A 24,398-nucleotide genomic window follows, 5' to 3' on the forward strand; every position below is an offset into this window, starting at 1 on the left:
TAAAATTTTTATTAATTTAAAAGTATAACCTTTTAATTATACTATATCACTATTGAAGGAAACTACATTAAAATAATTGAAGTAAACAATGAATTTTTAAAAGTATTAGCTCTCATAAAGGAAACGCTCTGGGTGTTCTGCGCCTTGTTCTGCCATAAGATATGTGGGTCATAAGTGCTTACAGTATAGGAGATCTTTAATCGCCTGTTAGGTGTTATCATTAATATTAATATTTTCTCTTGATCAACTAGCTACAGAAGTCTTCTTTTACACTTGAAGTTTCGGGTCTAATCAAACCCTAATTGAATACTTGATTGTTTTTCCTTTTTAAGTAGACATTTGCTTTCTGTCTAGGAAAGTTTATGTAAAAACGAACAACTCATATATTTTCCCAGGAGGAAGATTTTAATCTTTAAAAATCAGAATTTCATCACTATAAACTCTAAAATATTGGGAAAAAGAGTCAGTAGCATCTGAATGACTTGAAAATTGCATTTTATTTGTCTACTAGTTTTTTTGATACACGTAAAATGATAATATTTTAAGAGGATAAAGTACAGGTTTTATGAATTTTGAAATGCGGATAAAGAAAATTTGAGGGGAATAGAATTTTGTAATAAATTACTGCTATTATTATTACATGGATCGACTGGCTCTTTTTCTAAAAAGTTCTTTCCTAAAGTTTGTCAAAAAGCTCTCAAAGTCTGCTGATGAATCTGAATTAGTATAAGATAAATAATGACATCCATTAACTTTGAGCATTAATGAAATTATGCAATGCATTTTATTTCAATCAACTTTGACAACTTTGCAGAAAAAATGGCTTGTAATCAGATTATCAAGGATTTAAATTTTTTAAATAGTTTTAATGCTTTTATGTTTTGACGGAGCTTCAATCCCATGTTTAAAACTGTCTGCGAGTCTAAATTCGGAAATATACCGTGATTCAAGTATCTTTTCTAGGCAATATGATCCAAATATGTCCTCACTGCCCAGAGTGTTTGCTAACATTTAACAAAAGCGAGTGTTTCTCTTTGCATTAAAATCTATCTGATGCAAGTTCGTTATTCACTTTTATGAACACAATCTTGAACACATTGTTTTCTTAAACTATTTTGATTTGTGATATTGTTTTGACAGCTTAAGTTTGATTTTTGGAAGTGAAGGAAGGTATCAACATAAACCCACCATCCTTGTTAAAGTTAAAATAACATTGCAATAAAACCAATGATTATCACGAGCAAATCTTCAATTGCAACTCTCCCAGATTATTTCTATTTACTTCTAATGTTTAACAGAGAAAACGTATGGAAACAAAAACATCAATGGTAACTGTGTTCCATGAAAGTGAACATGATAGTCAATGAATTTTAATAAGTGCCAGAAACCAATAAAAGGAAAGAAAAAAAAAGAATCATAAATATAGAAAGAAACAGAGGTTAAAATAACTCTTCATTAATCTAAACTTATACCAACTTGACTGAAGTTTCCGTGGTTTTTTCCACTACTGATCTCAGAATACGGTTTTCAGAGAACATATTACCAAATAATCTTCAGGATTTTATCACGTAGCAATCGTCAGGATTTTATTATCTAGTAATCTTCAGAATTTTTGATTTTTTCTTGACGAAGTGGAATATTCTTACAGGAAGTCATTTTTCTGATACGAAATGGAACTAAAAGTAGGTACAAGTGACTTTGACTTAGTCTAAACTATTTATTTATATCCCTATTTTAATCAGTAAACAGGGTGACCTAGACCTCATGTCCGCCATTTGTATCTTCAGAGCAACACCTAAGATTTTGACAGCCTAGTTAAAGTCTATGGACTATATTAAATATATTAGCAACCGCCAAAACTCCACGCAAAGAATGTTTTGAGCAACCTCCTAAACTCCACTCAAAGAATGTTTTGAGCAACCTCTATTTCTTGGAATTGTCAAAAATTTCAACCTTTGACTTTAATTCTATGACAGGTAATCAGAATATTTTGTTCCAGGTGTTTTTTCCGAGAGCCTTTCCTTTCTTTGACTGCTAGGGCATTTTTCGGATGTTTTTATAAAATTTTCAACCAGAAGGTACGGACACTGGGCCTGGGCCATTCAAGTGGGTAATTAGAACGAAGTCTGGTCCTCATTGAATTTTGGGGAATCTTTGGATACAATCAATGTGATCCAATGAAATTTTTCATATAGAATGAAATCTAACGTCAAAATATACCTTTGCCGTTTGAAATTCTTCAATTATAGATTATGAAACCTCAAAATTTTTGGGGGATGGTGGCTTCCTTATTTTGAAGCCCAGAGTGGTTGCTTGTCTCATCCAAAGAGATTTGACTAATCTGGCCTGTGAGTCAGCCTTAAAATCTCTTTTCAAATTTATTCAAAAACTTGAAATAAGATGGGCTGGGTGCCTAACACATCTGATTGAAAAATGCCCCATGATTCCGGAAAAAGATGGTTCAGGAAAAAATTGCTTGAAACATGAAGTTCTCATTCTTTGTCATGGAGTCTGAATATGAAGTCAGAACGTACCCTTCCTGTCATACAATGAGGGCACTCAAAATATTTCTAAAGGGAATTTTGGGGGGCTGAAATTATTTCATTGAATTATTTTGCATCAAAAAAGGCTGTGAAAGAATTGGTTCTGAAGCTCTGATACCCTCAATTTTTTGTGCCATTTATCCGTTAAAGGATATCAAACGGCCCTAGGTGAAATTTTGAAGTGGCGGTCCTTGCCAATCATGAACGAGAAGAAGGCTCTTACAAAAAAGTATCTAGACATCACCCTGCAAGTTGCCTGATTTATTTGTGGCAATAAAAGAGAGATTTGAAAGGAACCTTGAGATTATTTTTAAGTGTGACACTCTACTTTTTTTTTAGTTAAAAATAAAATAGATAAGTCAAGAATCAGGATAGATAAACCTTAAATCGTGACTTAATACTTAACTGTAGCAGATATAGGAAAACTGCGTCGCATTCCTAGGCATTTTTCTCGGTCGATGAATAATGAGTTGACTTTGATGTGCAGGTCGCTTTCGAGATTTGACTTGGTTCTCAGTAGTTGTTGATGTTGATTTTCGGCATGTGCTAATTTTTGATGGAGATTGTCTAAGCTTGTTTGTATTTCTTGTACCTCCGACATCAGTCTAGAAAAAAACGTTAATTTTCAGTCAGTTAATTATTTAATTGACTCTCCAATTGGTCAGTTGCGCTGTTCTCAGAATTGTGTTTTGATGCTTGATTCTAGTGGATTAGCTAATAATAATATGGTCCATCCAAACAGCAACTTTCTACGTTCAATATTAACCGAGATATTGCCGATTGAAAAGTTGGGTTTTTGACGTCATCCACCACGGTAGTGACACCCTCGATTTCTTCCACCTTGCTTTCATCCGAGTTTCACGTTGAGTAACCAGTGCAAATGTGCGTCACACTGACAAGTGAAAGAAAGGTGGAAGAAACCAAGGGTGTCACTACCGGGTGGATGACGTCCAAAACCCGACTTTTCAATCGGCAATATCTCGGTTAATATTGAACGTAGAAAGGTGCTATTTGGACAGATCTCATTACTCTTAGTTAATCTACAAGAATCGAGCATCAAAACACGATTCTATGACCAGCACAACTAACCCATTGTTTTTTTCAGTATCCATACCACAAAATAACCGCAAAAGTATGGGATAAAACAGATACGAGGATATCACAGCGTTCTTAAATAGGTAATGAAAGCATTTAAACAACCTGGAAGAATTAGTTTTCAATTACTGAATAATAGAAGTAGTTTATAGAAACTGCGAGGAAGTATTGGAAGAGAATTTGATTTTCCGTGATCAACAAGGTGGTAAAATAGTGCCAAGTCCGCACTCTTTTGCGGGGAAGACAAGGCCAAAAAGTTCAAAAATTTCAATTACAGTAAAAAATTTTAAGCTCTGATTTACCATGATCACAATACGATAAAATGAGAAAGCTGTATTAAAATTACTATTTTTTGTATGCACCGGCATTTACCTGCTTTGCACTGGATCCCGGCAGAGTTCTATGTCTTTTCTGTGTGTGCGAGCTTCTAATCTTGTTTGCGCTACTTTCAGCGGATTGCTCTTATCCATGATTGCTTTTCGCAAAAGCTCGATGTTCTTTTCAACATCAAATATTTCTTGTTGCACCTATATAAGAAAGTGTTGTATGAATGAATTGTAAAACTATGGTGACAGTTGAAATCGGAATGGATATGAAAGTATTGCATCCATGAAAGATTGAGGCATGGAAATAATTTTTCATAGAGAACAGATAGCATAGTGTATATTCCATCAATACACATCGTACAATATTTAAACAGTGTGTTTTTTAGCCACAATGTAGAGAAATGCCATACCTGGCATCAAATTTAAAACAATTTCTTAATTCTGTCCAGAGAAAACCAGTGTAAGGCTCAGTAGGACTCCAGCAAAGGATTTCCAATGTACCTGCCTGAGCTCCCACCCCAGGCTTGCTTCGAAATTTATTTGAGTTCATTTTGTAACTACAACTTTAGTTTTTTTAGAATTTCTGGTTTTGGTTTTCCTCCCAACTAAAGTCTGTTACTTAAAATTGAATTTAATGTAGCCGCAATCAATCAGTAATATAATTGGCTTTACCTTATGCAAATGCATTTGAAGTTTATTCTTGGTTTCTAGCATCTCATTTGCCCGCCTTGCTAGAGAAGAATTTGTGGCATTCCAGCGATTCCATATTTCGTTTGCACAATCATTGATACAATTATCAGAGTCTGTCCTAAGTTGCATGGATTTCATTCGTTGGTTCTGAGATCGCTGAATGATACGGTTTGAATGTTCTGCCCAAGATTCAGGTACTGAGACTCTATTAGTAAAACAAGTTTTCATCATCAGTTTTCCTTTTCCTGAAATTGCTGATTTAAGTTAATATTTATCCTCTAGTTTTATAACCTGAGGTACCTGTCTTACTTCATTTTTACGGCCAGCATTGGTTTTTTAGCCACAATGTATTTCTATCTTTCATAGCCTTTCAGCAGTTAGTATCTTCTCATTCCCTTTGTTCCATGACTGTAGCTAGTGACAAAGTATGTGACACAAAGTGACACAAAGTGTAGCTAGTGACTGTAGCTAGTGAAAGTTGTAACGGAGTGAATTGTTCTTCGGAATGAGTGAATAGGCGTCGAACCTCCCCAAACAAATTTTCTAGTTTTGCTTTTGCACTTTTCTGCTCTCTATCTATTTTTTCTTCAAAAAAAAAAAAAAAAAAAACCTAGATCAAGCTAAATCTCACTGTAAGGATTTTATGATTCCCTTCACTGTTATCTACTTTTTAGAGTCCTGTCATAAACGCATTGTGAGATGGAAAGCTGGCTTCCTATACAAGTATTTTAAAAGAGTTTATTTATTTTTTTTAATCCAGATAGACTGGTGACTTAACGCAAAACGAGATTCTCAAATTTTGCTGTAAAAATACAATCGTTCACATCGGGTCCATGTGGCAAGCATGTTTATTTAAGAGAAACAACCAGACATGGGATTAAAAAATTCTTACGTAGGGTCAAATTTTTCTATCCCACTGTAATAATTGATTCCTCTCGAGTAATTTGTCAGTTGGTGACATAAAGAATCAACTCCTAAGGCAGATTCTTTGCTCCGCACGTCCGTTTCCAATTCATGTTGAGATGCTCTGTTGTTCTGTAACTGAGATCAGATATGATAATGTAAAATATCAATGATTCCATCAGAGCAAGCTACAAAGGTTCTTTATTCTACAGTAAAAGAAAGGAAAAAGTCAGAGAAAAAAATTAACCAAAATTAGTGTATGATTTGTATAAATAATATTACTGGTTCACACTAAGTAATGTTACTGTTTCAATTAGTAAAATTTGTTTTAACCAGCTAGTAGTTACTGCCCCAGAATTTCTGAATTTCTGATGCCTCTTGAAAAATTCGAATATTGGAGCCCACCTTTTAGTCTCAATGTTTGGAAGCATATTTGATTTGTGTCATGAGCTTCTATTTAATTTTTCAACTTTAAATGCGTTATTCCTGACTTCCGCAGATCTTAGAAACATCACTTTACCCTATCTGGCACACTTCTTAATTGCTGTAAATGGGAGGGCTTTGACTCGAACACAGGGAAAACTATTGTAATCTGTAACTGCAGGCATGCAAATATCCAAATTAACTGAGAATAGTAGAAAACTATCAAATTTTTTTTATGGAAACAGACCAGCAACCTTGAGATTAGCTCCGCATTAAGTTTGCGTTGCCTTAAGTTGCATTAGCTTCTTCTGTGTATGCCTATTCTCGTTCAACGATTTTATAAATTTTTCGTGACTCTTGGTAAGATACAAATGACAGCGAATATGACTCAAAAAATTTACACTTCTCACTTACTTGCTCAAGAACTTTTTTATGCAAGCTATTAAGACGTTCTTGACAATATCGCAGTGATTCAATTTCTTTCAGTATCGTTTGCTCAGCTTGGTCATGAACAAGATCAATGCCTAAAGAATGAAGCAAAATTAAAAGATGTGGTTAACACGTCTTCAAGTTAATTAAGGTAATAATGGGAAGTCTTGCATTTTCAAGTAAAATGGTGCAATAATAACGAGTAAAGACAAAAGATTTTTCCTCGAATAAAAATTTAAATGTATAATTATAAGTTTGTCCTTAAGTCTAATTTAAGTCAAATTAATAATTTTATTGCAGATTTAGGATCATCTTTTCTGAGGCATTGTGGAAAAACTGCACACCATCATATCTTTTCCATATTATAAAATGGTTCCAGATCTTTAAAACACACTATGCACAAAATGACCACTACTCAGGTGAAATTTATCCTAAATCAATGTATGCTATCTTGATCATGGAACCAGCTCAACCTCCTTTCATCATTGAGTGTTACGTTGTGCTTTTTCCTTCGAAGGAGCACTTTATTTTCTTCAACTTTTGATCCATGCAGTATAATAATATAATATTAACGTTTAATAAGCCTTGTAATAAAAAAAAAAAAGTGTTTGCTTCATATACTATAGAATACTGCCAGCTTCTTCACAGAAAATCAGCATTATTTATTACAAGCAAGTTACATCTCAGAAAAATAAAGTTAATATTTTTTGCAAAACCATTCCTAATTTTAGTAAGAGTTAATCAACTGAGAGATTTCCGTCATTAAACAATCATGTGTCCCTGCATGAAATGATGGAGGATGATAATTTTTTTTTGTTTAAAACTGAAGAAGTTGAAAAATTTTTATAGTTCATTTTTTTTTACCTTGTCTTCCTTCTCGATGGTACAAACATTCCTGTGCTATGTGTAAAGGAGGGTCACAGTCTGCGATTGCTTTCTCCAACGCACGCCGCATATCTTGGAGTAGGTTACTTTCAGTTATCATGCGTTCCAACTCAGTAGTCAATTCGTTTTTCCAAAAAGTAATGTCAGTTATTCGCTCACCGATTCTCCGACCTGTATCTCGCTGTCCTATGGCTGTTTTTTCATCTGTTTCCCTATAAGGTGCGCAACAATCAGTTTACTTTTCAAGCAACTTATTTGAAGAAAGCTAGTTCACAGAAGTTGTGATATGGCTACAAATTAGGAGAACATGTACAGATTAGATTGAATGAAAACCAGGAATTCCTCAGCACCAGTTAGAAGTACATGTATGGTGAATACTTCTTATCAAGTGAAAGAAAAAAAAAAATGCATAACTTTTGTCTGGTAATTCTGGTTAAGGAGTAGGTTAAAAAGCAGGGAAAGGAGCAAGCATATTGATGGCTAAAGTGCCAAACTACGACCTCCATTGTGGTGTTTCAAAATATCTGCTCCTATTTTATATTTTGAAGAGGAGCAAGTCAACTATTTAGCTTGAAATTTCTACGGAATATTCTGCTTGCAAAGTAGAAAAATTGAGGAGTAGTGTTGAAGAAATTAAGTTGACTAGTTTTTCAAAGAAATAATAAAGTATGACTGGAAGTCTGCAAAGTTGCAAATGCAGATACGCGGTTGTACACTTCAGCCACAGATATTAACATATTTTCAGATTGTAACTGCCATTTGTTACTTAATTGTGAAACAAGATACAGTAGACCAGAGTCCAAATCACATTTTGTTTTAGTCTTATGTCTGTTCAATGTTTACGGTGCGCTTTAGGGTACCTGGCTAAATTTACCCTCTGAGAAGTAAATAAATCTACCTCATAACACGGAGAGCATCACATCGTAACCTCTCTGATAAATTACGATTGGTATCGGCTTCATTGAAGTAGTTGAGATTGCTTTGCGTCCATTCATGAGGAGTGAAACGGGAGTAAATAGCAGCCCGCGCCACATGAGATTGATCTCTGTTCGGTCTGTTAACTAAATTTGGAAACTTCACTGGTTCTGTGGCGATTGCAGATGGAGAAGTGTAGCAGGGGTCAATCATGCTGGCTGTAATGGAATGTGGTGGTCTGAAACAAGTTTAGAGACATTTTTTTTTCATGATCGATGAATTTTCTCAAGTGCTAATTTTCTTTGAATAAAGCAGGATGTGATAAATATACTTGAAAGGAAGAGGAATGTTTTTGCAAAATCTAAAGCAAATGATTTCTTAATTTCATACGTTTAATCTCATTATTGGTCAATATGACTTGTATACGCATAGGTTTTTCTTGTGAGTAAGCAACTGAACTTCCATATTTTTTCAAATTAATTAATGTGAACTATAGGTAATTCATACTATTTGGCTGAGGAGCTGATTTGAGAAATTCGTAGGTATTATAAAAACAGATTTCCATATGAAATTTTTTTAACACTCCGTAACATATTGCATAAATTCAGATGCTGTTTGGTCAATTGCTTGAATTTAGGTGTAAATATGTTTTTCAATTTTCACCATAATCGAGACGTTAGACCAACAAAAGAAGAGGAAAAATAATAATTGATTTCCTCACAATGGCACCACTTCTGTTGTGTCATATCCAACTGCGGGCTGTCTCCACTGATGAGGTTGTGTTATTGACTGCAAGTGTGAAGAGTATGCACCATAAGGAGCTACTGTCTTCGAAGTGTCGGAGCATGGGTTTACATTTGTAGAGCTCCATGGCAATAATTGCTGCAAAAAATTAAAGTGAAGCAGATGTAAGTTATAAATCTCAATTCTGTAAGTACATCAAAACAAGTATATAAGTAAGGTAAGTGAATTCATGAAGTACGATTACTTTCTTTTGGGAAAAAAAATAATGCTGTATCCTAAGTAATCTGAGGACAAAAAGTTGTAACGACAAAATGGAAAATTCTCATCAGTGAAATCTTGCAACAGACAAAACCAAATAGAGCGTTTCGTAATCGACCATGATTTAATGAAATCGTCATTTGGTGGTATGCCCTCAGTTTAGGAATGCTCCTGTTATTGAGATGTTAGTGAAATTTAGCAGCAAAAAAGGTTTCACTCATATTTACCATCATTTTAATCTGTATAACCATAAGTAAGTGTAACGTTTGTCTTGTTGCTGTGACTTTATCATTAAAAGATAATTAAAAACAGTGATGAAAAAATGGGCTAAGTATTGGTTGTCCTTAGCACTCAAGTGACTTACTGAGTTCATTCCAATCTCCTAGCTAGCGAGTCTGTTATGATCCATTTTGTAGCTCCACCTACTCAGGTTTGTACTGGACACTCATATTCTTTTTTAAGCCAATTGTGATTAGCTGTGTTCATGGCTGAGTGTTATTGACAGAATAAAAAACAGCACTTGTATTATTTGTGTTTTATTGTAACAGTCAACGTCTATTTAGACCACAGATAACACTCACTAACTAAAGGTGTTTCTATGGTTACCTACATGAAGTGATGTTATCATTTTTCTTTATTTAGGTGTAGTTTATTAATATCAGGAAATTAAGAGAACAGCAGATGTGGATGAAGTTGAACTTTAGAAGGAAACGTTCAATGAATGAGGGATTTCACTTCAATATTCATTGTTTCAACGCTCTACCCCGCGATTGAAATTAAAGAATTTTACATCCAGTCCTGTGCCTGTCTGGACGCGCTTTCAAATATTTCAAAAGTCCCGCTGCTAAGGGCGCTGCATTTCCGGTTCAATGTAGCTTTTCCGGTGGGTACTCGTTTCCGGTTCGCAAACTAAGTTCTCTGATTGGCTAATGATAAGGGACGGTGCAACCTGCAACTCCGCTTTGTTTTCTTCAATTGATAATTTTCACTGATAACGTGAACGTGTGAAACAAGACGATGAAATAAATACTTTTCAAGGTAGAAACAAGTATTTTCCATTTGCTATGTTGTCCAAGACCTCCAAATGTAATGTAGGAGTATCTGAAGAAAGAGTTTATTAAATTCTGGTCACTGTGGTCGGTCTAGCCATTCTCTAAGTCCAGGAGATATCAGGTCTAATATTTCCACAAATCTCAGTGATCATTTGTTCATCCTTCTTAAGTTTTTAAAACTGACCAAGCCTTGCTGAAGGAGGAACAGTCACTCTTGTGAATGGCTACGAAACCAGAGGATGCTCCCGAACGTAAGTTTCACCTTATCCATTTTCATGTTTGTATTTCCATCCTGATATTTTTGAGGTACCGTAGGTTCATGATCTAAGTACACTCATTTCCAAGGAATGAACATTTATTGGGAGGAGAGGGAGGAAGCAAGGGTCATCTATTTGTTTATTCCATCATGTAGATGGGTACCATAAGTAAGACATCCGCATCTCTGCAGAACCCTCATACATAGTCTGATGAAAGATACCTAGATTATAACGGTTGATGATTTTGGCAGAATGCTTCAAAATTAAAGGGTATTTTTCTTATCCATGAAACACATGGATTGTAATGGATTTGCGTTTGCATCTTGGCTGAGGATAGGATTGCACATAATTGCTCATAACCCATCTCAGTAAATGAAAGCAGGGTGTCTACTGGTCCCCAAAAGTCCCCATTTATCCCTGATTTTGAAAGGGGGTCCCTGATATCCCTGAAAGTCCCCAATTTTCTTGTTCAGGTTCCCAATAAATGACAAAACTGGTCCGGAACACTGGCATTTTTTAATTGTCTCGCCAGCGGCGGCGGCGCGGTGTAACCAGGAATAAAAAACTGAAGTGTTGCTTGGTTTTTCATATGTTGTTATCGGTTCAACATGACTTGTAAAATTAGTCGTATAAAATACGCCTTTTAACGCCCTAAATAGCTCCCTTTCTCTTACTATCTCGGGGCTACAAAGTCCCCGATTTTCTTGAAAAAACACCCCTATAAGTCCCCAAAAGTCCCCAATTTTGGTTTTTTACAACTTGTAGACACCCTGAAAATCCAAGGGTTCCACTGAAGTGCATGCAAGGACTGTGCTAATGGACTGGGATATAGTAGTGAATAGTTTCGTTGTGTTCCATCGCAATCCTCTGAAGTTTGGTTTAAAGAAAGCCCAATAATTCAGTTTCAAATCTTTTTGAGGCGAGACTTTTTTCCACAAGCCAAACCATTTTCAAAAAATTGATCAAAGTTTTTCTCTATTTTTCTTTTAAAACTTATTTTAGTACTCCCAGTGAAAAAACTACAACTCCAGGTTTTTCACTTTACTAACTTTTAAAATGTTTTTATCTCATTTTACAGATTGCCCAGGGGTCGAAAGTGACTCAGCTGGGAAGGGGTCAGCTTGCCAGGGTTGTCCCAATCAATCAATTTGTGCCTCAGGTGTCGCGCTAGGTCCAGATTTAAGTAAGTGCATTATAACGATTATTTTAGCTGTCTTGAAAGATTGTAATTTTAAAGCAATACTTTTTACGGAGGGTAGTACAGAAGGAGCCCATCGTAATCTACATCGTACAATAGTCTAAGTTCCGAAACTTTACGCCTCCAATGTTGAAGATACCTAATTTGTAAGTTTTCAAAAGCAAGGCATTTGTTTACGGTGTCACTACCATCAACCAGTATGGATAGAACCTTAGATTCAAACATAGGACATATCGACGGTGAAAGTCGGCAATCACATAACTCGGTTTGCGACGTCGCAGACTTCCTGTCATACTTTATTTTTTAAATGGAAAACTACTCAATGGCAATTCTTTAAAACTGTCATGATTTTTCTTCTCAATGCGAAGAAAATTCTGCCAAAACTTCAAGAAATAATATCAATTTGTTCTCCTTTAAAAAAATGACGTAGAGGCGGAGATTTTCAGACACCGCAAACGAGTTATGTGATTGCCGACTTTCACCGTCGATATGTATGCTGCATGGCTGAGGTTTACATCTCTTCTAAATCCATATATTTTTCCTACATACTGAAAGTATTTTTTGAGTTTGCCCTAATAGAATCACTCACAGTATCTAATTGAAGCATTGAAAATGTACTTACAAACCTTAAACATTTTTGTTCATTTATGCAAGAAGTGCACCTAGGAGTGCAAGGAGTGCTCTAGGAGTTTCATTTTTTTAACATTGGATTTTACAGGCATTAGGGTTGGCCAGGCCCTAGTGAATGTAAGTATCGGAGATTTAATCGCAGTATAAATTTGTTCACCAATCACCTTGTCAATGGTGGTTTTCAGGTGCTGAGCAGGTCAAAGCAAGATTATCGTCAGTGAAAAACACAATAATCGTTCTCTCTGGTAAAGGCGGTGTTGGGAAGAGCACTTTCACTTCTCTATTGGCAAGGACCTTGGCTGCAAAAGATGCAAATTCAAATGTAAAGTATTTCATTTTGTATTTTTTTTGTACTATAAATGAGAAGGAGAGCTTCAACTTAGAATAAGTATATACTGTTTTTGAGAGTCCAAGAGTTCATCAGTATTTTTCTCAAGTAGTCTACTCAATAATTAATACCTCATTAAAATGGTTTTTCTATGAAGGTGATGCTGTCATATTGAAAAAAAGATATTCAAGAGGCACAGCGTCTGAAGATAGATCAATGTACAAGTACCCACCCTAAATATAGAAATAATTAACGGCTGTTTCAGATAACTTGTTTTATCCGCTGTATGCGCGGGGAATGGGATACCGCATCCTACTCATATTGCGAAAAAAGACAAGTTACTTATCTGCAACAGGCACCAGGAACTACAATAACGTTTTTGTATTCTATCTGACATAGTTTGACCTGAAAATTCACCAGCGTGGCGCAAGTTTTCCCTAAACCCCCTCAATCATTTTCATGCACATGCCATTTCAGTTGAACTGGTTGATGCAATAATGGCATAACTCCTTGTCCAGAATTGTGGTTTTACACTCTTGGTTTTTGACACCAAGTTATATTTTTTTTATCTCTGAAAAAGTAGGCTTGAGGGATGGAAGACATTTTTTGCAGAGAAAATGGAATTTAGATCGGTGTATATTTTGCCTAGAGACTGTTGAAAAGAACTTTTTAGAAGGAGGTGATCGCTTGATTTCCAACTAACTATTTCTTTTAAGCACCACCTTTTGACCGTATCAGAAAAGCGTTAACTCCATCATTTTTAATTTGCCATCAAAATACTGTCTGTTACAATACAAACAGGCTAAGTTACAATCAAAAAATACTTGCAGAAATTCAAATTAAAAAATAAATCTTCTTGAACTGAAATGATTGGGCCTTAGATGAGTCAGGATGGTATAGGCTGCTAACAATATTACACACAGCACTGAATGAATATGACTGTCAGCTAAAGCGTGTCATGTTTGGTGAACATATTGTTTGTATCAGGTTACTCCTGCCTCAGTCAGTTTCTATGCCTTTCTGCAGCACATGCATTGGCTTGCCTGACACCATTCTCTCTTGTCATATTTATTGATTTTGCTACTTCTCTCAATGGGCTTCCTCTATCCAGGCCCTCCCCTGAAATAACTCCCTTTCATACAAGTCTCATTCAGTTTTTGTTTCTCATCAGGGTGCACTATGTTTTCAATTCAACATTCAACCTGCCAGCATTTTATTTTTCCTTGTTCCCTTTAGTCACCAAATATTCTCCCCCTTAATTTATTTATAATAAATCCATGCTTTCTCTCCCACTTACTTTCATTCAGTTCACCAGCTGAATTCTTAAATTAGCTTTGAATTATTTTAAGTCATACATTTTCTTCATCCACACCTCCTTCATTTTGACGTTTCAAAGGTTTATCAGATGCTTGGAGAATCATGCCACATTCTCTACCTAATCTGCAATGTTTAATTCTCATTTGGAATGCTAGTCAACTTGGTAATTTGTCAGCCAGTGGAAATCTGTTCTTGTTATATAATATCAATTAGAATAAAAAAAATCAATCAAGAATGTTATAGTATTAATCAAAGCTCATAAAAACCGATCAAAGCTCAATGGAATTGCGCAATGTTGGGTTGTTGGAACCAAATGTATCCATGTCTGGATACGCCTCATGCAAGCGATCTTAAAGGATCCAAGTATCATGAGGCAAAGGAAGGGAAAAAATTCTTATTGATTGAATCTGATACTCACTTCCAAAGCACGATAATCATAAGATCCGAAGTATTCCTCAAAATTAATGAGAGCCTGTGTTTCAAACTAGGGTTGTTTGTTGTTCTAATTTGAAGTACTGAGGACTAATTTTGTTTTATTCTTTTTTCAAACAACGAAAACAATTCGTGATTCACTACTCATTAATACCACTATTTTACAAAGTTTCACCAGCGCGTTCAACTCTCTGTGTTTCGTAAAATGTCAAATGAAAGCGTATCAGCCTGGAACTCCAGGTTTTATCAATAGTAAGCAGAACATTGCATGTCTTGCATGTATTTATTGCAATGTATGAAGTTTGACAGCTGACCTCATAAGGAGGCCTTACAATCTATTTCCCATTCCCTCAGTTATAGATTTTAGTTTATCTCTGTGATGTTTAGATGTTTCTCTTTTCTCTTTTTATGAAAGTACATTTCTCTCCACTCATCCTTTCTCTCTTTATTATCGAAGGTGGGATGACAATGTTATTATTCAGATCTAGTAATGGAATAAGTAGGCACTCCTTGAAAAATTAGTCTTAATTTTACAGTATAGTAGCACAGTATTTCGTAACGAGACTAAAATTTGAAAAGCTCGTTTTGGGCTCTAAAAATCGCTAGCCCAATCTAGCTTTCTTTTTTTCATATGGTGATCTGTGACGCAGGTAAAACTTTTAGACTCAAGATACAGGTTTTTTTTTTTTTTTTGAGGGAAACAGACACTGACATTGCTGAATTTTATTTTATAAAAATTATAATCATCAAATTTGTAATGCCTCATTCATTTTTTCTCAGATCGCTGTCCTGGACATTGACGTATGTGGGCCTTCTATGCCCCGAGTCATGGGTGTGTTGAATGAACAGGTGAGCAACTTTGTTAAAATCTAACGTGTCCGTCTCTATTTAAACATAATATTTGTATACAGGGAATTTTAGTTATAAAATGGTTTGAAAAATGGCTGCGCCACTTGCTTTATTTGCAGGAGGAAAAACAATCCATGGTTGTCAAGTGATCATCTACCATGTTTTTTGTTTCAAATATTCAAGATGATTATTGCTCATGAGTTACTTTGAATAAGAGCCAAATTTTCTTATTCCATTTGCTGTATTTAAAATTTGACCTTTGTGTAGTCGTTGAAAGTACACATTGCATTGTCTGTTATTGAGGTATGCAAGGTCATCTAAAGGAAAAAAACTATTGACAATTAACTGACTCACACACTTGCCTACTTTTCTCCTGTCGTCATGGTAATGATGTGTGTTATGATTCCTTATTTAAGTGATTGTCAGAAAAAGCTGCCCTAAACTGTACCTAAAATGCATTTTTTATGTTCCTGAAAGAGTCAGTAACGAATTCCTGCTCTGAACAGTCTCCTAATGCAAGACTTATTTTGGATTGTTTCACAGTTCATATTGACTTTTATTGTAGTAGTATATACTATTACTGTCTTTGTTACAGGTGCATCAAAGTGGCTCTGGATGGTCCCCTGTGGTATGTGATAAAAACGTAATGAATCAAAAATAACCATACTCCATCTTGATCTCTATCTGATCCCATATTTTTACAAAAAGAATATGTTCATGATCTAATAAGTTCTGAGATACATCGACGGTGTAAGTCCACAACCATGTATCTTGATTTGCGATAAAGTAGACTTCCTGTCATACTTTATTTTTTTAATTGGAGAACTATTCAACATTAATTCTTAAGAACGTTTGTGATTTTTTTTTAATTCTGAAAAAACTTCCAAAAATGAGGCTGATTTGTTCTCCATTAATAAAATAAAATATAAGTGGATATTTTTAAACACCGAAACAAGATACGAGGTTTGGGAGTTTCACTGTCTATATACATTTGTATGCTCCGCAGGGCTCATTATAAAAGAAACAGATCCTTGCTCAATATTGGCTCATTTGTAGGTGCTGTGGGTTTCATTTGAAAGACCAGCATGGCAAGCACTCAAAAAAAGTTCATCACTGATATAACGTAGAAATTCTTATTAATTGTGAAAATGTTCGAAAATCATCTGAAAAATTGAGGAATTTGGATGGAAAATTTGGATTTCTTGGCCTGAGTAAATTTTATTGGCGGGAGATCCTGAGGAAAATATTCCTTAAAAATATTTCAGACAATTTCAATCAAAACAGAAGTCAGAAAATTACCGTTAAATACTAGTTGCAAAGAGGAAAAGGAAGTTTGTAAGAAATATCTGTAGCTATTTTTTCTGTGAGTAAATCTGTGTGTTAGAGCACTTGCCACCATGTAAAACCTACGTTATTTTTTGGATCTATCAATTTTTCAAAGAGCTGATTTTTATTACATTTGAATTAGATTTTCTATATTTTTGACTTGTGTCTGGATCAATTTCTATTATGGCAGACCGACTTCTATAAAAGCTTCCATCTCGAGGGGGAAACTAGTGTTGGTTTGGAATTCTCTGGTAAAATAATGATCATCCTATTTTGGAAGAGCCACAGGGAGATAATCAAGAATGTTCATTCAAAACCATATTTGATTTTTTTCTTTTGTAAATGATTAAAATTAGCTCTGCATCTTGATTTGTAATAGGCTGTTTTCTCTTTCTTAAAATAAGTTCCTTTTAACTTGGGGTGACTCTTCTTCTATTTATTGAAAGCTGAACCTCAAAATTTAATACACAATTAATTTCTAAGGAAAAAAATTGTGAATTCTGGCGCTCAAGTACCCTTTACAGGTATGATTTTTATGGTCTTAACAATGCTAAGTATTGTTAGTAACATTGTTTCTTGTTAATAATTCGATATCATTTAAGAGAATTCCATTGATTTTAATATTGAATTGTTATTTTAGTTCGTTGATGACAATCTTTCTGTGATGTCTGTTGGATTCTTGCTCAGTAGTCCTGATGATGCTGTCATATGGAGAGGGCCCAAAAAAACTGGTGAGTATTTGTAACGGGAATCCCATTGCAGCTATTTATTTGATTTATATAACGGGCATTTTTGCCTGTATAAAAAATAATTGCTTTTGACAAAAAGAAAATGAATTCAATTTCTAGCTATCTCAAAGCTTCCATGTTGATGAGATGCGCCGCTCACCACCTTGCACTGTGAACAGGCAATCATGGGGTACGGAACTCCCACAGGTATAATCCTACTTTGCCACGTCTGTCTTTCCAACCTACCAGAAAATTTGCGATTTCCAACTGAGATTCCCTGTAAAGGGATGCGCAGAATGCGAAGAGTCTACTTATTGCACCCTTCAGGCACCATATTTACCAAACAGGAACGCGAACTTAACAATGATTTCAACTGTTGGGAGCTAAAGGGCAAGCGTGATGAATGAGTGAATGGTCAATGTATTTCCCTTTTATTACTCGGGATTCCTTGGTGGTTTTCATCAATTTTCTCTGTATTCTTAGGCCTTGTCTCCATGGGCCGTTTCTTGGGATTTGTCCCAGGGAAAAATCCTCTCACAAAGTCAGGAAAAATATCGAGTAAATCAATATTTTTCCCAGTGCTAAGTATGTTCCTTGCACCCCTTAGACCAATGGAGAGAGGAAGAAGAAGTGAAAGCGAATTGTGCAATATTTTGTTGTTTACTCGATTGTTTGTTTGTTTAATCAAAATAAGTTGTCTAATTGTTAATCGTGTTCAGTTATTATCTTGATCGTGGTTAAATATTCGATTTTTGCTCATTTATCTTCCCGCAGGAGCGCGATAGCCTTGTCCTTTGGAGACGATGACTGGGAAAAATCCCACAAGTTTCATTCTTGTGATTCGAACCTGGGACAAATGACCCATGAAAACGTCCCGTGAAGACAAGGTTTAACAGGAATAAAAAAGACAGAATGCAACAACTAAACCACTCAGGCAGCGAAAACTTTTAATGTTTCTTAATGGAAATCCTTTTGAGAAAAATTAATTTATGGTATCTGACACGTTTTCTCTATTCTTCTCACAGGTATGATTCGTCAGTTCCTCAGTGAAGTTGACTGGGGTGATACTGTTGATTTTCTGATCATTGATACACCTCCTGGAACTTCTGATGAGCATTTGTCAATTGTGCAGTATCTGAAATGTATGAACAACCTTCAGGCTATAGTTGTGACAACCCCTCAAGAGGTAGCCTTGCTAGACGTCAGGAAGGAAATAGATTTTTGTCGCAAAACAAGTATTCCTATTCTTGGAGTAGTTGAAAATATGACATCATTCATTTGTTCAAATTGTAAGGTGAGATTGACTTAGAATTCTTCTTTCCTTGAAATGATTTGAGAAATAGTCACAAAAAATGTTTTTTTACAAGTATGTAAAAATTAGTGTATTTATATAATACACGCCTTACATGCGTAATTGCAGCAATGTTATGTGGTAAAAAACGTATCGACAGTGAAACTTCCAAACCACGTAACGTAGTATGAGGTTTTGTAGACTTCCTGTCAATTTTTTTCTTTCTTTTTTTTTCCTTTTTAGGAAAACTCCTCAACGTTAATTCTTGAAAACTTCCATCATTTTTCCTCTCTGTATGAAAAAGTCTTTGAAAACTTTAAAGAATGATGTAAACGATTTATGTATGCGGTCTGGAAGTTTTTTTGTCACTACGCACCAGATAACAAAGATTTGATATTGTTTTTAGCCATAAATCATTATCTTCATTCTTTCCCAGAGCTCACCTTTCGTGTTTTTATTGAATAAGGTATTGTTTGTCTTGGAATTTGTAAAATCCAGCACTCTCTCAAGTAGAGTGCTTTAATATGATAGACTTGCTCTTTCTATGTTCAATGAATTCACTCGAAATTATATTGGACGATAGAATGCCATGAGCTTGACCAGCTTACTCAAAATAGACTGAAGAAGTGCCAAAAAGGCTAATTATTTGAACTTTCATAATAATCATGATTGGTTTTTAATTTTCAGCAATCTTCAGAGATTTTTCCAAAGAACACTGGAGGAGCAGAGGCGATGTGCGCTGAATTGAATGTACCTCTGTTAGGCAAGGTACCCCTAGATCCTCGCTTAGCTCAAAGTTGTGATGAAGGAGGGAATTTTATTCAAGAATTCTCAGATTCTCCAGCAACAACGGCTTTCATTGAAATAGTATCTAGTAAGTATATTGAAGCTGAAGATGGAGGGACAGAAAAGGGGGTAGGAAACCTGAAAAAGAAAAACAAGACCTTCTCCCATTGGTTTGTTACATGACCAGCATTCTACGATTACCTTCATTTGTAGAATTGCAGACAGCGCCTCTATTACACGGCAACATGATGAAAACGACAGATCTCCTTCTCGCGTTATAAGTCACCTTCAATCAAGCATGTATGCAACATTGATAAAAAAAAGAATATCCGCTCTTATTTCATTGCCCTCAGGTGCGAAACCACAAATCTCCAAGTATGTTTGTTTGTGTAAAAAAAGGACCCATCCTGGTTTACCTTTGAGGTTTCAGGGACGTGCTGTGCCTTTCCTTCTTTCATTTTTAACTGAGGAGACAGTTTGCCACGTATGCATTATTTGTGGTCCTCAATTTTCCCTTCGACAACTTTTGGAAAACAGTATAGAAAATTTCTATCCTTCTTATTAAGAGTTGTCACTCTACTATTCAATAATTTATAAAAGAAGGGTTGCTGTTTTAGAAAAATAAATGACCAGAAATAGTAAACCAAATGAGCACTCGGAGAAAAAAAAATACTTAACTTTGATAGTTCTTTTTTTTTTTTTTATATCTCTAAATTGTCTACGTTTCTTTGCGGGAGAGAGGGCTATGTATGAATGCTGCGCTGCATCACAAGAAAAGTTTGTTTGGAAATAGCATCGAGATATGTGTTTTAAATTCTTCATTTTTAGGTGACTTCCAGATTGTTTCTACAAATGTATTTTGATTATGGCTGCACTTCTCCTGCACTTTATTTCTACAGCTAACTCAAAATCGAAAAAAATAGTGATACATGGTTTAGGAGTAGCACTGTCGATGAGTGCTTTTGTCTTTACTCCATAGGTGAATGCATTCAAACAAATTCCCACAGGTAGTGCACAAAAAGATCTTGACGCATTGGACGGCTTCAGCTTAACTGAGCTTGCAAACAAAAGTGAATATTTAGTTGTTATTACAATGATTAAAAGATTTTCGTACTTTGCAAGACAGTGGTCCCCGAACTTTATCTCTCTCAAAAGTTGCATGTCTTGCCAGAACGCTGATGATATAACATTCTTTCAAAATAATACTCTGCCTCTAATGTTTCTGAGTAAATAAGATAAGAAAAATGATGGGTATCGATGAGGGTGTTTTTTGGCCCCTCCTAGAATCTGGAAATTTATGTGGGTTTTCAAAGTTGACTCAATGTAGTTTACGGAAATAATCATGATTTGGTCCATTGGCCACTGGATAAATATGAAATGGTTGCCTGAACATATGTCGGCAGGCGTATTTTAGCGAAAGGGCGTGCTTTTCTTTAACTCCGAGGCTTTTTTGACACCTAGCGCATCGTCTGACTAAAACAAGCTTTTGATATGTTATCATAGGACACATTTTTACCCTGGTTTGGTTTTAGTCAGATGATGAGCTCATAGTTAAAAAAAACTTTTTCAAAAGTCGACTTTTAAGGGACATCCGCAAAAATCTTAGGGAAACACGTCTCTCCAACTGTATGCACGCTATGTATATTATCTAGGGCAGTTATCAAGCCTTGTTAAACTCTTATAAGAAGTAGCCAAAAAAAACTATAACAACGTAATTCCTTCAGATTTTTGCGGATATCCCTTAAAAGTTGACTTTCGAAAAAGTTTTTTTTAACCATGAGCACATCATCTAACTAAAACCAAGCCAGGGTTAAAATGTGTCCTCAAGTCTCCTTGATAACATATCAAAAGCTCTTTTTAGTAATAGACAATGCGCTCGGTGTCAAGAAAGCCTCAGAGTGATAGAAAAACACGCATTTTCGCTAAAATACGCCTGCAGACGTATGTTCAGGCAATCATTTTAAACGCTTCCAGTGGCCAATGGACCAAATCATGATTATTTCTGTAAACTACATTGAGTCAACTTGGAAAACCTGCTTAAATTTCCAGATGGGAGGGGGGGGGAAGGCCCTTATCGATACCCCTCCTTTATTTTAAGTTGAATCTGTCGTAAGTATGCATATAATCTAAAGATCAAATATTTTTTCTTTGTTGCAGAGATTCAAGGACTACCGTAATCCGAGGGAGTTGAAGTCATTTTGTCTTGTTCATGCCAAACCATTCATATTTTACAAATTGGTAGGAAAATTTCCTTTTTGTTACTACTGATGAATTTTTTTTTGTTGCACTTTTTAGCTTTTCATCGTTCAATTTTAAGTCAAAACATCATTGCACCTCTACAAGTACTCTTTGGTATACAGTGTAAAAAATAAATTTTATTTTTACAGAGATCCAGCCTTTCAGTACTTTATTTTCATTATTTCAGTCTTGAAGCTGTTAATTCTTGTTTAAACCTCACAATTCACAATGTATCACACATTGTTACTCACTTATTTCATTGATATAATTTAGTGAGATTTAATGCATTGTGTACTTACTCATACTTCCTCCGAGTTTCGGTTAAGTCAATCACAACTTAAGATTACTTTCCTTAATTTCATTTGACCAAATCAGTTTGAATCAAAATTTAACTGATTCCTAAACTGATTTTTTGGAATTAATTTGTCCCAAGTATAGACCAGTTTCTTCCATACAGACAGAGCATCATAAGTGATAGTCAGCATAAATAAAAGAATTTATATAAATGTATTTGCTTTTGACAACCTATCAAAAGTAAATTCTCAGAACTAAAATTTATCCCTACCTAACAGACTCAAGAATTTCCTCAGGTCTATTTTTTGACGAAGCTGAAATTGTTGCTGTACTTGTTCTTTTAAGTGAGACTCGCATCCCTGCTTCAATTTTTTAACATTTATAAAACATTTACCTTTTTTTGGGGCTGATTTTTTGCTTTTTCTTGGCTGATTTAGCTGTTGGACTCTTCAAGCCATCATCAAGCAGAAGCATTTTGAAAAAAGCGAACGAAACTCAAAATATTGTAATGAGATAAATGTGAAGTGATAGGGTGTAAGAGAATCGCGGACCTTATAATTACAGAAAATGCTTTTTGTTTCTAGTTTCTATTCGTTTTCGTTATTATCTAGTCTGTGTCTTTTTTCCATCCAATGATAATCTAAGAAATTTGATTACAGATCACAAAAAAAATAAATAAATAAAAATAAGAAGATGACTGAAAGAGGTTTGAACGGATCAGCAAAAGCCAGTATTTATCAGTGCATCCCAATCGTAGCAATCAACCTAATTATATCATCAAAAATCCTTTACATTGAGTGCTCAATTTTATGAAACTCTGGAGAGACTGAATACCATATGCTGCAACAATTGCATTTTCATGAGACTTTCGGAGACCCATTGACACAATATTCTGAAAAGTGAGTTATTTCATTTTGAATCACAAAATGTATGCTACATCCACATTTTTTATTTTCTCCTTTTTATCTAAGAGCTTGTTGCTGTTTCTTAAAAAGTATCACCTTAAAATATGAAAGACCATTCCAAGAAAGGGCGTGAATGCATATCTGTCATTGCTATGATAGTGAAGCTTTTAAAGTTTCTTCCTCGATCAGAGGCATTTATCTTTATGTAAATCCATTGAAACATTTCCTAATAGGATGAGGTAATTTCTGTTAATGCATTATTTTGTGCACAGTTAAGTAAATTTTTAGAGGTTAGCAACGCTGCAGTGTCTTAGCAACACCAGATGGACATGTGCTCTTTTTTCGAAGGCCCTGAGGTGTAAACTTCAATGTGGCCCTTAATTGATTGAGCTCATTATTTGCACAGTAACGGCTTAGTCTGAATATCAAGCTGACATCAGTACTTTATTCACAGGGGTGATTGAAGTTTTAAGACCTGGTGAAATTTTGCCCTAGTTAAAATGAGAGATGATGGGAGAGCCTGCTCAAGGCCAACATTAACTCTATTCGTACAGTGAAGTGCAATATCAGTGTGGCTCAATTTTTAATTTTTTTTCAATTCTTTTTTTCTTTCTGCTGCTTGAAATATTCTTGGAGGAAGACGGCAGCTGTGCTTACAAATTAGTTCAATCGTTGCCTACGAGAATGGAGAGGCTGTAACTAGTCAGTTGTGTGACGTCAAGCTAGTAGATATTTACCGAAAACAACAAGCATCTCCGGGTCATCGGTGCATCGATGAGTGAGGCAGTCGTTGCGTGGACCAATCAGAGTGGCCCTTGATCGGCCGAAGTTGTGCGAGCGGCCCGTTTGAATCTGAGTGGAGTAACGATTTTCGGCATCACGCTTTCATTTCCTCGATTTTTAGACAATGTCACCAATGGGTTAGTTAGTTTTCTGAAGTAAAATTTTATCCTCTTTCGAAAAGGTTCTTATGAAATTTTGCGTCAGATCAACCCTGAAAAAGATATCAGCGAGAAATCATCGCGCGGCAAGCATTCTCCCATAAGAACGCGTGTTAAACCGCAGCCGAGTTTCATCTACTAATGTGACGTCACAGAATCATAGTTACGGCCTCTCCATTCTCGTAGGCAACGGTTCAATGTTCAAATTAATCTTTTTCTGAATGTTTGACTAAACTTCACGCAAAATTTAACCCAGTCGCATGTGAACTCGTCATGGCGCACCATTTCGCAGCGTTGCATAGCAATTTTTTTCATCATGTTTCTCCAAATTTTCGATAGATAGCGCTATTGGCATTGTTCCTAATAACATTATGGAGTATTCTGTTGCTAACCTGAATAAATCTTGATGATTTTTTTTTTTTTTTTTTTACGAAGCAACTAAGCATTTTTATTGAAAAATGAATGGCACACCTAGGAGCAGCCGGCGCATTTTAAATGACATGCGAATGGGTTAAGAGAACTAGCATCTTTGCAATTACTCATATGAGAAGGCATTTCTCAGAGTTCAAAACTAAAAGTTGCTTATAGAAATTGCCTCAGAAAATACATAGCGCA

General features: G+C 35.3%; 2 protein-coding genes across 5 annotated transcripts; one reads left to right on the forward strand and one right to left on the reverse strand.

Annotated features, from left to right (window-relative positions):
• Positions 1 to 138: 138 nt before the first annotated feature.
• LOC109032795 (tektin-3) lies at positions 139 to 24,284 on the reverse strand. 3 transcript variants are annotated; one of them, XM_019045092.2, is made up of 9 exons: positions 23,580 to 24,284; positions 8,931 to 9,091; positions 8,193 to 8,447; positions 7,274 to 7,506; positions 6,395 to 6,504; positions 5,547 to 5,695; positions 4,637 to 4,859; positions 4,011 to 4,165; positions 139 to 3,148 (listed from the first exon to the last, which is right to left on the reverse strand). In XM_019045092.2, exons 1-9 carry the CDS (start codon positions 23,604 to 23,606, stop codon positions 2,938 to 2,940), a joined length of 1,524 nt encoding a protein of 507 aa, XP_018900637.1. In that variant the 5' UTR covers positions 23,607 to 24,284; the 3' UTR covers positions 139 to 2,937. The 3 variants fall into 3 exon arrangements, with proteins under 3 accessions (XP_018900637.1, XP_018900639.1, XP_018900638.1); XM_019045094.2 differs by lacking the exon at positions 23,580 to 24,284 and adding an exon at positions 12,513 to 12,648; XM_019045093.2 differs by lacking the exon at positions 23,580 to 24,284 and adding an exon at positions 9,576 to 10,067.
• Nubp1 (NUBP iron-sulfur cluster assembly factor 1) lies at positions 10,206 to 21,795 on the forward strand. Of its 2 annotated transcripts, none has more exons than XM_072299557.1 (9): positions 10,206 to 10,514; positions 11,599 to 11,703; positions 12,534 to 12,670; positions 15,206 to 15,274; positions 15,870 to 15,917; positions 17,241 to 17,331; positions 18,354 to 18,622; positions 19,307 to 19,493; positions 21,563 to 21,795. In XM_072299557.1, exons 1-9 carry the CDS (start codon positions 10,484 to 10,486, stop codon positions 21,580 to 21,582), a joined length of 957 nt encoding a protein of 318 aa, XP_072155658.1. In that variant the 5' UTR covers positions 10,206 to 10,483; the 3' UTR covers positions 21,583 to 21,795. The 2 variants fall into 2 exon arrangements, with proteins under 2 accessions (XP_072155658.1, XP_018900643.2); XM_019045098.2 differs by having other exon boundaries at positions 10,211 to 10,514; positions 15,870 to 15,902.
• Positions 24,285 to 24,398: the final 114 nt, after the last annotated feature.

Source organism: Bemisia tabaci, chromosome 4 (assembly GCF_918797505.1).
Source record: "Bemisia tabaci chromosome 4, PGI_BMITA_v3".
NCBI classification, from domain to species: domain Eukaryota; kingdom Metazoa; phylum Arthropoda; class Insecta; order Hemiptera; family Aleyrodidae; genus Bemisia; species Bemisia tabaci.

What these genes read in the sequence shown, in the direction of transcription:
- Nubp1 (XM_072299557.1), top strand. Translation starts at nt 10,484, where the DNA reads ATGGCTACGAAACCAGAGGATGCTCCCGAAC. An exon ending in GAGAGGGCCCAAAAAAACTG is followed by an intron (nt 17,332 to 18,353) that starts GTGAGTATTTGT and finishes TTCTTCTCACAG; the next exon opens with GTATGATTCGTCAGTTCCTC. An exon ending in TCATTTGTTCAAATTGTAAG is followed by an intron (nt 18,623 to 19,306) that starts GTGAGATTGACT and finishes TTTAATTTTCAG; the next exon opens with CAATCTTCAGAGATTTTTCC.
- LOC109032795 (XM_019045092.2), bottom strand. Translation starts at nt 23,606, where the DNA reads ATGACCCGGAGATGCTTGTTGTTTTCG. An exon ending in ACAACAGAAGTGGTGCCATT is followed by an intron (nt 8,448 to 8,930) that starts GTGAGGAAATCA and finishes AACTTGTTTCAG; the next exon opens with ACCACCACATTCCATTACAG. An exon ending in CCATCGAGAAGGAAGACAAG is followed by an intron (nt 6,505 to 7,273) that starts GTAAAAAAAAAT and finishes TTCATTCTTTAG; the next exon opens with GCATTGATCTTGTTCATGAC.